At 37.9% G+C, this 13,814-nt stretch overlaps 1 protein-coding gene across 3 annotated transcripts in view; it reads right to left on the reverse strand.

Annotated features, from left to right (window-relative positions):
- Window positions 1-13,814, reverse strand: part of GALNT2 (polypeptide N-acetylgalactosaminyltransferase 2) — a 95,446-nt gene that overhangs the window by 34,694 nt on the left and 46,938 nt on the right. For all 3 annotated transcript variants that reach the window (XM_075748667.1, XM_075748669.1, XM_075748668.1), the window contains 2 exons: window positions 10,884-10,974; window positions 4,962-5,115 (listed from right to left, as the gene is read on the reverse strand). In XM_075748667.1, coding sequence (XP_075604782.1) covers window positions 4,962-5,115; window positions 10,884-10,974 — 245 coding nt within the window. The remainder of the gene's footprint in view (window positions 1-4,961; window positions 5,116-10,883; window positions 10,975-13,814) is intronic.

The raw sequence follows: 13,814 nt of genomic DNA on the forward strand, positions 1-13,814 counted from the left end.
TCATGTACGCACGACATCTACATAGGAAGAACGAAATATCTGGTTTGCAGGTGAGTTTATAAGCGACTCCTCTTCTGCCACTTTTGGCAGTTGTCTTAGGATACAACAGACTAAGAAGTCAGTGCCAGATATAGGCAGGTTCAGAAAAGTCATCAGAATATCACCACTGCTGCACATTGTAAATATCTTTCGTGCAACTGAGTATGAAACCAGAACCCTTATTTTACATTAAAAGTATTCAACAGATCTAAGCAAACGAACATATTTTCCATGAAAATGCACAGGTTCACAGGCTACCATGTATCGTCTTGAGAATAGCATGTGTCCACTTCTCCCTTTATTTTTAAAGCTCTTGTAACATCCCGGTCTTGCTCATAGATAAAAACAGTTTTCTATTCTAAAGAGTTGTAAGGATTGTAACATTCAGAATTTGAAAAACAAAGCTAGCTGTGACAATGTTGAGCCAACTAAACACAGAACTACATCCTTCCGCACCATAAAGATAATGAAATATTCCATCTATGTCAAGTCATTTTTCATCACCTCTAGTAGCTTCAATTTAATACAATAAGTAAAAAGAAGCAAATCCCAAAATACTTCCTGCAGGACTACAAAAAGTTAAGCTGTTTAAATCCACTGACAGTAAACCTAAAAAAAGAGACTACTCACATTGTATTAGAAACTAACAGTACTACAAAACACTGTATATCAAGTTTATGCTGAAAGCATTACAGTCTGACAGGTCACGATACTCATCACCATTCATGCAGTAACATACATGAATAATGTATTTCCTCACGTAGCCTTTATTAAATATTAGGGGCAGAGTTTTAAACAGGCCTAGATGTCTTCAGAAGGGATAAACCCAGCCAGCATACACTTGTAGCAAATTCAGCAAGCAATTCTGTACTCTGTGCAGTATTAATCAAACTAGCTTTTAAGGGAAGAGAGGTAAGTTACATTGCTATCTAAACTTCTAAAACTGTATAAAAGGCCTCTCCATATCTGATTAAACATCTGTGACCTGCATCATAAACCACACAACCTTCAACTTGGAATCAGAGAGGGAGCGACAGTCCACTTCTTGCCCTTGCCCACCCTACAAAATCCCAAGGACCTGCAGTGGTTTCAATACCACAGACCCATAACATCGCACACGTCGGTGCTTGCCTGTGCTATGGTGACCTCACTCACTCTGAAGAAAAACAAAGCCCATGCCAACCCTATAATTGCTGTGTCAGATTAGGAAGGCCTTATCTAGCTTGCTTTCTCCAATGGTGGGCATAGAAGATGGCTTCGTCACTACCGCCCAGCGTTGAAGCAATGAATCAAACGTGTATGCGTTCCTGGAAAGTAAAAAATTGAGACCTTCTCTATTGCCTTCTGGCAATTCATCTGGACAGCTAAGAGACATCCAGCTATTATACACCAAAGCCTACGGTGCCAAAAAAGATATTCTTTTTTCTGCTAACTTTCCAATTGCCCACAGAGGACAAGCCTACTGTGCATGCAGTTATCACATGAAGCACTTGCGTTACACTAATTAAAAAAGTCACATTAAACTTATACTGATCTCTTTGCAGACGAGAGCACTTGAGCCAGAGCACGTCTTAGAGTGGAATTGCTGAATGCAATAAAGCCTCTGAATTGTAAGGAAACTCAAGACAAGAGCACTACTGCATATTTCTGAGGGAGAAATTAAGATTTTTAGACTTCCAAGTAAAACTGGAGGAATGTCTTACTGAGTATTTCTGCGCTCAGCTCTTCAAAAAATCCTGCTTTAACTGTCTTAGTAGCAGTCCTCATCCTATTCTGCTGTGTGAATAGTGCCACAGATAAAACCTCAACCAAAGAAACAATGTCATCACTTCGATGCTTAGCACAGGCCATTAAAATCAGTTAAAAAAATTAAAAGTACATTCCTTCCCCCAGAAACTTGAGTTGCTGGACTAGTTCATATCATTAACAAGTTTTCAACAAACCACGGAGAATTCAGAAACCATTTTTTGGCAGAAATATCCACTTTAAACAGTGCAAGGAGAACATTCACCTCAACAGATATCTGGGTACCAAAGAGATAGGAAAGTTGTTTCTTCTCTGCTTAAGAATAAAACTTGAGTGTGAGGTCAGAAGCTTCTAATAGATGCCGAATGAGAAAGAAAACATGGTTTAATCCAGCTAATGTACTTACAGTAATTCTCAAGAATCATGCCAACACATCAGACAAGAGATGTGATCAGAAACCACTGGTCCAAAGTAAGCATGATGGACATTGGTCCACAAAAACCATGGAGTATTTCACCCTTCAGCCCATTTGGGAGGCTATTTTATACTGACAGGAGGACAGCTCTCGAAGTTTCCTATTATGACTGTGACACTCATTTCCTGGATCTCTGAAGTCTACCATGACAGGGATAGTTCTCAGTTACACATTGTAAACAGATTGCAACAGAAGGAAACCCAGAGGTTTCTCAAAGCTGTTGGAAGTGGCAGTTGTGAGCATCAGCTGGAGTGAAAATCTGCATTCCTGCCCAGACCTCCTCGCTCTGCTTCCTTTCTTATGCTGTATCTGCCTGTTTCTCACTTCTCCCTTTTGCTTAAAATAAAGGCAAGAAGCTTAGACAAACCAAAGTGTTTTCTAGAACTGCTCGTAAGCTTTGACAAAAAGCAAGTAGAAAACTTTGGTCTAACGTTTGTCTGATGCAGAAAAGGCTAAATAACATAGTATGAAAAGGAGATGCGTGGTTACACACACATTTAGCTATCTAATGTAGAATCCTGACAAACTGCTTCTAAACAGCCTAGACAATTTCAACAATAATATTATCATGTTGTTATTTTAAAGTCAAACAGCCTCTTAGACACATCAATAAAATTAATAAAAATTTGCTTAAACAGAAACAAGTATTTCCTCATCCAGGTTTCTTCTCTTAAAGAAAAAGATTTAGCAGCTCCATAAGGGATCTTAATCTTAACCTAGTTGCCTCCAATTTTATTGAAAATAACATGCTTCCAAGTGTCACGTGTTCAGATCTGTAATGTATTGCTCTTCCTATGGCTATTGCTTTTGCTCTTTCCATTGGACAGTTCCCAAATATCTCATGTGACTTTTTTCATTCATTTCAAGTGAATGCCCTTGCCAAAATAGAAGGAAAATTAATTGCAACATGGCAGGGAAAGCATCATGGACATTTTGTAGGAATGACTGCTTCAGTTGTTTTGGGTTGGGTTTTTTTGGCAGGTGGGGAGGGTGCTTGGTTGGTTTTTTTCCCCTTTAAAAAGATGACCATTTACAGACTGACAAGTACTTAAATCTGGTCCATGGCAAAGTCTAAGTAATAATCACAACACAGATTCAGCCTTTCTCCAGAAACACACCTCTCTTCATTGCAGGGTTCTTTTCCAGCTCCATTTAGTGAAAAAACCCAGGCAGGTCAGTGTACAAGCACAATACTGACAGTTAAAGCAAACGTAGACACTGTAATATAATTTGTCTCCTGTCATCTCTCTTATTTAAGTTCTTCTCAAAGAGCAGCATTTCTCTGTTAGACTCCCCTCAGAGGTTATTAAATATCTAGAAAAATTCCAAATCCAGCACATCTGAAACATACAAGCTTCTAGAAGTTGATGGTTGAGCTTTGCTCTTGCAGGAAAAGAATACCTGGTATAAAGAGTTAGAATGCATTTCTTGTGGGGAAAAAAAAAATTATGAGAGATGAAGAAAATTCAAAAGTTATTTTAAACTCCTCAGTATACCAGGGGCATCATGCTTTTCACTGCTTTCATGGCAACACATGAAACACTAGATTCTTCCTACTTTTCCATTCAATTAATGGCAAATTATACAAGACTTGCTTTTCTCTATCTACAAATCATCTGCTTAAAGGAACCTAAACCCATGCTATTATACAAGGGATTTTAAAATGACACAGCAAGTGTCTGAGTTTTTTATACAAGTCTCCTTTGCTATGCCATTCCTGATCAAAGAGCTTTATAGAGGAAAAACAGTCACCCTCCTTTTCTATCTCCCTCTGGTGTCCCCTCCAGCTTCTTCTACCTACAAAGCTGAGAATGTACGTTCACTCTAACTCCAGAATTAGGTATGCAAATTAACTACATACAGTTGGCTAATTTTATGCTTTGAGACTACGCTTGCTTAGTTTTTAAAACCAAGTTCAACCTGCTTTTGTTATTTGTAAGTTATGGAAGTCCTAATGAGCAACTGTTGGTTTAATAGTAATCAATTCTGCTTAAACAAGATTAGTGCAAGTCACTCAAACCCTTTTTTTGCATAAAGTCTTCTCTACCCACAGGAAAATAATATTTTTCCTTACTCTGATGTATACTACTTCCTGAATCTGCACATGCAGCCTGACATAGCAAAAAATTTTTAAGCATCTGAAGTGCAATTCTGCCCTATGTTCACTGGGGTCTGCATAAATGGATTCCTTTAGGTCAGGCGTTGACAATCGTCACATACTTAGAAGAACAGAATCAGAGTGACTTAGATGGAAAGGGGTCCCTGGAAATCTTAGTCCAAACTGCCTGCTCAAAGCAGGGCCAGCTACAGCAGGCTGTGCATTGGGCTTTGAATATCTCTAAGACCGGGGACTTTACACCCTCGCTGGGCAACCTGCTCCACTGTTTGATTATCCTCACAGTGAAAGAGACTTACAAAGGTAGAAACCAAGAAAAGCCATCAGATAAATAGGAACAAAAAAAGACTGGAATGCAGCACCAGTTTGGATATAGAATACACACTGATGGAAGTCATGGAAACAGAAAAACTTGAATAAGATTCATTGTTCTTTAACCTACTGTTCAAGGATCACACCACAGTTTATTGTTCCTGTCATTTCGAAAGCTGGAGAGCTCCTGCTTTACAAAAACCACCTGCTGCTCAAAAGCCATAAATACAAAAAGGTTAATCCAAGTCAAACATGGCTCAGTTTGGCACTTACTGATCATGCCTAGTGTCAGGAATGCTTCGATCCATTCGCAGCTTGTCGCTTTCTACCTGATTGAACTTATTGCGGGCGTATGGATCCTGACCAGATCGCACCATGGTAGCGCCAACATAAGCATCTTGATCAAAGTCCTGCCACCGAACTTTTCCTACAATAGAAAAACAGGAAGATATTCCACATTCAATCTTTGCAATTTAAAGAACAGCATTCAACAATCCAAATATAACTGATGAAATAGCTTGGTTTTTAATTTTGCAACAACCTAATTAAACCTCAACAGTATTATTAACAGTGTAACATTGTCACTTTTGCATGTTAAATTCCTCTAGAACATTAATATAAAATTCAACAATTGTACAGATCTCAGTTTATACAAGTGGTCACCAGACCATGCTTCATCTTGTCTTTTCTTTGGCTTTTTTTGTTTGTTTTAACCCCAACTACCATAATTGCCATTTAAAAAACCCTCCACATATCGACGGACATTAACGTGGCAGATGACCTGGCTATAAAGTTATCCAAGAAACAGGGTTTTTTTTAAAGATCCAGTCTAGAATTCAAAGACATTCTAATTCAATGTCATGTCTCATCACATGAGCAAAAACACAGTCAGATATAATCAAACCATTTGAGAAACAGGTCTTTTAGAAGCACAAGACAACATTATTCTCAAAAAACAGCATTTCACGTTGGCAGAGCACTAGATCGCTCTTCACTATGACTAACTGCAACCTCCTTTACAATCAGAACTGATTCACAGATTAATCCTTCTTTAACAAGGACCGTGTTGTTATGTGACTGGTTGTGGCACTAACACAGAAAGTTAGATTAGCATCCAGCCACCAGGAACAAAATTTCAGGACATTCACCATCTTCAGGTGTAAAACAATGGTATGATCTCTACCAAATGTCTTAAAACTATCAGTTCTTACCTCTGCTTGAATGTTTACTTTTTTGCCTATTGACAGCCAAACTTATGCTACCTACAGCAAATCAATACCACCTTTAACTCAAAATCAGAACTCAAACTGTAATGCAATATAGACATTTTTGTTTTAACATGGATGTGTATGATAATCTCCTGCAAGCATGTTGTGGTGAACACAGCATACTGTTGGCATAAAAAAAAAAAACACAAAGCAAAAGCCGTCTTTTGGGGTCACTGTTTATTACCAAGGAGAGGAGTTAGGACTCATTGTTTTCATAATTAACATACAAAGTTTTTGAGGTACTTTCAATTAAGTTCAAGTAGCAGGTTGCAGAGATGTCCCTCCATTCAAGCTCAGCTTTTAGACAAATATTATAGCTCAGGTATATCCTTAACTAAGCTGACATGCATAGAGGGAATACTATTCTAACAGCTATTAACAAGAGTCAGAGGTTGCTCACATGTTTCAAGGTTTGCCTGTGCTGTCTCTCAACCTGCACAGCGCAGAAACTAAGGTAGGTCTCATTTACAGCTTCCTAGCCATAGCCATGCCCCGGTTATGGCACAATAACTCCTGCTAGAAGATTTTGATATTGAAAGAACACTTTCCCTCATTAAACAAAATAATTGTCTGTTGTTTAACCAGACAAGTACCACCAACTTAAAAATTCTCTTAAAAATTTTTGTAGAGCTCAGCTACAAAAGCAACTTGGACCCAAGGTGTGATTTGGTTATCAGATGGCGATGGAGGTTGTAAGGCAAAAATATCAAGGGGAGTGGGGGAGAGGGGAGGAGGAGGTGGTTTTGGGTTGGTAAGTTTGTTTTTAAGAAACTTCCAACATCCAAGTACAGCCATGGAGTAAGAGAAAAGTGCCCATACTTTTGCATTACTGGTTTAACAGCTAGCCAGCTAATACTAAGCAACTATTTTTACATCTGAATTACCATCCTAAAGAAGTTAAAACATGTACACACACACACACACAGAAGCCAGAACTAGAGAGCTAAAAACAAACTGCGGAACATTTAACAGACACTTGGTGAAGCAGCCCAGAGGGGAAACTATAGGACAATAACTGGAGGGAGAAATACAGATTTTCAAATTCCAGTTACTGAAAGAACTCTAAAAAGGAAACTTTACAGCTGCTGTTGGTAGTCCACAGAGTGCCAAGAGTTCTTCTTAGCCTTTCAAGTTCATTCTTCAAAATATTTCCAGAAACTTACTTTGAAAACAACTTTACACCTCAGCCAGCTACCACACTGCAAATAACCCAATAGAGTTACTTACAAAAATTACACCAAACCTCACCTGCAACAAAACTATACAAAATGCAAGAGTGGCTTGATTCAGGAAACTGGAAGAAACAGAGATCATAAGATCATCTCCCCATATAACTCTCTTCTTCACATTTCCCAAAGCTTTTGCAACCTCCTTGGTAACTAAACCGTATTATCACCCTTGCTTCTAATTTATAATACAGCTTAAATTTGGAACATATGTTGAACATTTTCTGAAACACAGGACATGTCACTGCTTTTCCAGTCTAAAAATAAAGATTTTAGTGCGTTTTGCAAAACATAATCTACACTTAAAATGCATTTATATAGGACTTTCAAACACTCCAAATTCCAATGAATTTTAATGCTGTGCCTGCTTTGGGATTTGCACTCCTCCAGTTGACTTCCATCCAGTGTAAGAGCAGCTAAAACACAAGAGGTCATGAGGACATCACATCAGTGGTAAGGGCGACGCTGTCACAAGCATTCTTCTTAAACACATTGCGTTCTTTATGAACTACAACTTGCAATGTGAGCTGCCCACATGGTTACAAGTGCTAACAGCTCAAGTTAACTGCTGGAAAATGAAAGGCTGATCCAAAAGGTAAGTATACTGTCCAGCCTTACTTTGTCAGAAAGGCAAGCCTTTCAGCAAATTTATCAACTAAATTTTGAAGTTACAAGTGGTTTAACAAACCCTTTCCAATAATAGGTACTGTTTCTGTTGTATACTTCCCTGGGGTACACAAATAGGAGCATGTTTGATTTAATTTCTTCCGGGGAGTTGGCTGTCTCTGTAGTTTCCTGAGTTTCAGTGACTTTGCCAGGTGGAATGAGTATCAGAAAACACAGCTACATGATTTCAAACTTAAATTAAGCAAGTTTGTAACTTCAAATTCAAGCAAAGAAGGTGAACTCCAGCAGAGCTGCTTCTTTTTGTCCCAGGTATTTCCCAACTCTGAAGTCTTGGTGAAGGCAATCAACAAAAACAGTGCAATTCACTGCTGTTATTTTTAATAAGCTGCTTGATTTGAAATAGAAAATACATTTTGATTTTTTTTGCTCTGTAATAGGTACCTGTATTTAAAAAATAGTGCTAGTTTGGTACATTTTATTCCATTCCAGTTTCCATCCAACTAGAGCCTGATATAAATAATTTAAAATGTGTCATTTACCATTTTCCAAGACTTTAAAACCAACAAATGCAACGCTAGTCCAGAAAGCAGAGAGTAAATTTTAGAAGAAAACAAGCAGACCACTTCATAGGTCTAAATTTACTGAAAAGCAGTGACAGCCCACAGAATATAAGAACAAGTGAGTTTGGCTTCAGGAGTCAGGAAGGAGGCAGAAGGCCCTGTCAACCGTGTACAATATGAATCAGACCTATTAGGGAAAAGTCAGATAACAGCAAGAGCAGCTCAAAGCGAGACAGAAGAGAAAAAAGCGTAGCAGATAAATCTGCGTACAGCCAAGTAGCAGGCAACAAAGAGCAGGAATAGATGGATACAAAATCCCCTAAACAGCTTGCACTCCCTCTTATTGACTCAATACAGCTTAAAAGCAGTAGGATAGTCGATATAAATATGATTATTTTCACTTACAGGCATTAAGAGATTCCAGATCTTCATTAACTAAGAAAAAGAGCTGTTTGAGTAACTGCTGAAACTCCTATCATTACAGAGAACTGGTTATACAGTTCTGCAGACCCATGCAGACAATTCAGGATCGGTCTTTCTAACTACAGGAGCTAAATATCACTATTTTCACAAAACAGTAATTAGGCTTTTGCAGCAAATAAAATAAAGTCACCAAATGACAAAGTATAGATACACTCTGATGTACAAAAGGGTAAAAGAAACCATTTAATCTTTATATAAAGCCATTTCAAAGATGAAGATAATAAACAATTCCTTAATTCTGAGAAGTTCTGAAAGATACTACACTGCATAATGCTGAAACCTAAACTACAGGTCTTCTAACCTCAGTGGAAAAGCAAGAAAGTTTTGAACCAAAGCCCTCCGAAAATTTGATCACTTTGCTTTAAAGCAGTGCAAAGAATTTGTAGAAATTCCAAACTTCACTGCCATAAAGGTTCAAAAGTTTCCCTACACAAATTGAAAATAATCAAAATAGTGGTTTTAGAGTGCATAATTCTGTGTAGCCTTTGATGTTTGATTTGAGACTCTCATACGACTTTGCAGCAACCGATTCTCCTGCCTGTTAAATCAAACCAGAAGAGATTACTAATCAACAGATGAAATGAAAGAAGCCCTGACCTGCTCTACTTTACACTTAATTTTACTTCTAGCTTCAACCCTTCCAGCTTCTGATATCTCTCCCTTTCAACCTGCGACACTTCCCACTTCTTTTAATACGCAAATGGTTACTAAGTGCCACTGAGAAAGGAATGTCTTAAAGGAAGTATATAGCATTTGGCCCAGAATACATAAACAACCTTTCAAAAAGGGGAAACAAGAATAGTAGCTGGAAGGTGCAAAATTGGCTGACCTATAATCCCAGTAACGATATTTGCAGAGAGTTCTGTTAAGGGGAAAAAAAATACTTGAAAAGATCTGCCAGAAACCAAGTTACATAAGCCAGGCTCTTCAGCTTTTTAGGATTTATTTTCCAATTCATGCACAAAGTAAAGTTTTTGCCAGAAAAGCATACATACATAACCAGAATCTTGTTTCCCCCTCTCCAGAAAGCAGCTAAGACAAGGTACACCAAAGGCTACAGGAAGTAAGCCATGAATGTCAAACAGCTTATACCATACCAGGTCTAAAATTGTAAAACAAAAGTAGTTGCTTACACATTATTGGGGATGGAAGTTTCCAGCTGCTTAAAGGCAAGTTTACCTTGGTTAGTTCTTTCTTCAAGAGCTCACAGCATTTCAAACGCTTGGCTAAGACAAATTTGTAAGCTAAACATTATGGTTAACAGAAGAAAAGTAAAACGTGTTGTGAAGCTATTTGATCAGAAGTTGTCCTCCTTGTATGGCAAACCTTTTCGATACAGTGTAAAATATACAAATCCATTTTACTATTTCTGTATTGCCTAGTATGGCAATTCTAGCTATATATTACATCTCATTGATGTGAAACAGTTAAGCAGGAAAGAAGTTCATGGAAGCAGTCACATGAAATGAAAATTCCTTAACACTTAATTCTCCCAGCTCATCCTCAAGGCGTAAGACCATTTCACGCAAATAAACCAAAAATTATGTTGCTCTTATTTGCCAGCCTGTGACAAATACTGAGCAAGTATGAGAAAAATAAGGTACACCACTCAGGAAAATCTGCCACATTAAACACAAGACAAAACTAAAAAAGTATGAACCTTGGCTGAATCTTCAGTTGGAAACAGTCCCAAGGCGACTTGTCTGTTGCCTGCCAGCAATATCCATCAAGAGAAATGGACTACTTTTGTACCAGAGGCTTTTATGGCACCTCAAACCTATTGCAGGACAATACAAACATACTAGCAGAGAGTCACATTCTTTATGGTTTTAAACCCAAAGGAGCAGTGAAGCAGGTAAGATTTAAGGAAGCTGAAGCTTTAAGAATAGAGAAGTACATATTGCTAAAATAATCCCAGCACTTCCAAACTACAAAGTATGATTATAATCAGAACAACTGCTGTGTTTTATGGCTTTCAAGGATAAATGTTTTATGGCTATGGATCTTTCGCAACAAACTTTACTGCAATACCTGGAGGTAGCGTCTCCACACTTTGTGCTTTGTCCTCCCCATCATTGCCACGCACGTCTTTCCTTTTGGGGTCGATATCATTTGGGTCCTCCTGAAAAAAAGTATATAATCTTTAAAATAATCTCCTTAATTGATTTAATTTTGTGTTTTCAAAGCAAACATTAAGTTTTGTGGATTTTTAATTCGTGAAGTGGTCCACAGAGCTAACTTTGGTTTTTAAGAGAAAGGATTATTATTTCCTCCATTACTTGAAAACCAAAAAATAGAACAAAAATTTAAGATAGGCTTTTGCATTTAATTTATGCAGTAATTCTTATTTAAAAAAAAATGTTTAAGAAGGAAATGTATTAGGAAAGCTTTATTTATTTATAACTTGGCAATACTCAAATGAGCAATACAGGCAAAAAGATTAAACAAAACCTGAAGAAAGCCCTACTCTATCAAGGAACAGCCCAAACAGGTAAGTTATCTGAAAAAGAGAAGTCAGGTTATCTAGCAGTTATATCCCGAGTGGCAGCCTTCCTATTGGAAAAAGTTTTCCAAAATATCTTCAAGTTGCTCTTTTCATGTGTTCATTTCAGTGGAGCTTATTCTGGGCTTCACAGTCAACTCCACTGGATTTACAATTCCAGTAATGTTGATAATAACTGGGGGGGGGGGAGTTTTATCTCCCCCTCTTCCAATTTCCAACATTTATCGTGAATCTACAAACCTCATTTCTCTTTCCACAAAAGAAAAACCCCACACTCTTGTCTGCTCATTACCACAAAAATACAAGATGTCAAGCTGGAATTATCCCATTACGCATTTGGAAGAAGCAGAAAAGAGGGTAACTTTCTAAAAAAAAATAATTAGCAAGGGTATGCCAATTTGCACACTACACTTAGCCAACTGCGCCATCAGCTTCTGTTGTTCTTGCACACTTGCCAAAGGAAATTCTATTTCCGTTTCTACATCTGCATTGAAGAAGTCCCAATTATAATACCGGTTTTATTTGCACAACCCTACTAAAGACAACACCTTTACTACATCACATAAGAAGATACAATCCTATGCCTATACTTATCAGCAAGTGCACCTTAAAACATTACCAGGCACCAAAGCCAAGTAGTGCAGAACAGTTCATATCTCTTCTAGGAATCTGTCAGAGTCTCCAGAACAGGGTGATAGTGTACTAACTGCATACTGTAAACTGTCTCTGCCATCCCGGCTCCTAAGCCACGGCTGAGAATTTTTTGGGTAGAACAGTAAGTAGTTGGAACAGGCCAAATTCATGTTGGGGAACATTTCAACCACAAATGATAGCATTTCAGCACGTCCCCACATGTCTGAATTTTCCAACATAAATCAGCATCTGATTTATAACATACCGAAATGCAAAACTGAATACTGATGCTTTTTTATTATTGTTAATAATTTTTAGAGAAAAGCAGCCATGTAAACACTAAATTAGTTAAAAATCAAATGCTACAAATGCATGTTTTTCATAGCATCATGCATCGAGGATACTAGAAAGAAGGAATTTCTGTAGATGGTTCTGCTACATTTCACCATGTTGGTACATGCTTTGGTCCACTGTGCCTTGTGGAGGTCACTAACATTGCTTAAAGAAAGATTTAAGAGAACAACCACCACCACCCAAAAAACCAAAACCAAAAAACCCACCCTCAAAAAACACACAACACATTTCAAGAAAATTATCATGGCTCCTGCTGGTGAGGGAAATTATCTGTCACTGTGCACTGAGTCCCACCAACACAGTGAAACAGAAGCTTTCTATGGTTTTAGAAAGTTGTACTTCACTAGCTATTTGGCTTTGTGCACCATTTTAGAGATAGCAACACTATGGAAACACTTAAGTGCAAGTATCAACTGCAGCTGGAAGAAAAGATCTTCCCAATAAGAACATCAAGTTGTGCAAAATTCCACAAAGCTTTTCACTGTCCCAAATTACTGCAATGAGTCTAAAAAAATACCTATGTAAGTTAAAAACTAAATGCAAAACATTAAGCAATCAGAAAAAATTGCAAGGATTTCTCCTGTAGTTAAACAGAAACTATTGAGTGCTTCCTCATTCCCTCCCTCTCTCCTTCCCTCCCATTTAAGTCTTTAGGGGGGGACTCTGCCTTCCCATTAATCCTTCCAGCTGAAGAGCATGTGCCATTAAACATAATTGTCTATCAAGATCTTTCACTTTGGGATTTGTTGTTCTTGTGTTTTGTTTTTTTTAATAAACATAAACTAGCAAAGGCAAAGTTAGATTTAGAGATCTTTATAGCTAAATGGCATTTTGAATTCTTATAAATTTGAAGCTTCTATGAAACTACGTGGGTACAGCCTTCAGAAATTCTGAGGCAAGCCAAGCTACCAGGATGCAAGTTTCCACCGCAGATTGCTGGATGGTCAACTTGCCTCCTAGGACTCCCTTTAAGACAGTACAATGATGGGAAAGCATGGGATATTAAGCTCAAACCTTTGTGCCCAGGATTAGGGCTTTGTGGTATTTTATTTCTCCAAGAAAAGTTAAAACTGATGCTCTGTTATAAGCACTTTCACCCAATGAAGCATTTGGAAGGTACGTGTGGGCATCCCGTGCCTTTTAGGGATAAACGATATGTTATACCCTTTAGAAAGAACTCAATTGCACAAAAGGAGAAGAAAGCAAACATTAAAACCGTAGACAAATACAACCAATTTCTTTACATCTCTGACTGTAAATTGCTTCAGCGTGCTAATTTGGTGCAATACACGAATGAATCATATGGTCAAATGACATTCCGATGTCGTCATCACAGGACAGAGCTGCTTTTTCAGCTTGCTTGGAGTGAAACAAAATCTCAGCTCTTACTGTGATCTTAAAAAGCCCCTTGCATTTGATGAGTAATCTTCTTGGTAGAAGATAACAATGCTTGCACCAACAAAAGTCATTCA

The sequence above is a fragment of the Balearica regulorum genome, chromosome 3, assembly GCF_011004875.1.
Source record: "Balearica regulorum gibbericeps isolate bBalReg1 chromosome 3, bBalReg1.pri, whole genome shotgun sequence".
In the NCBI taxonomy this organism is placed as follows: Eukaryota; Metazoa; Chordata; class Aves; order Gruiformes; family Gruidae; genus Balearica; species Balearica regulorum.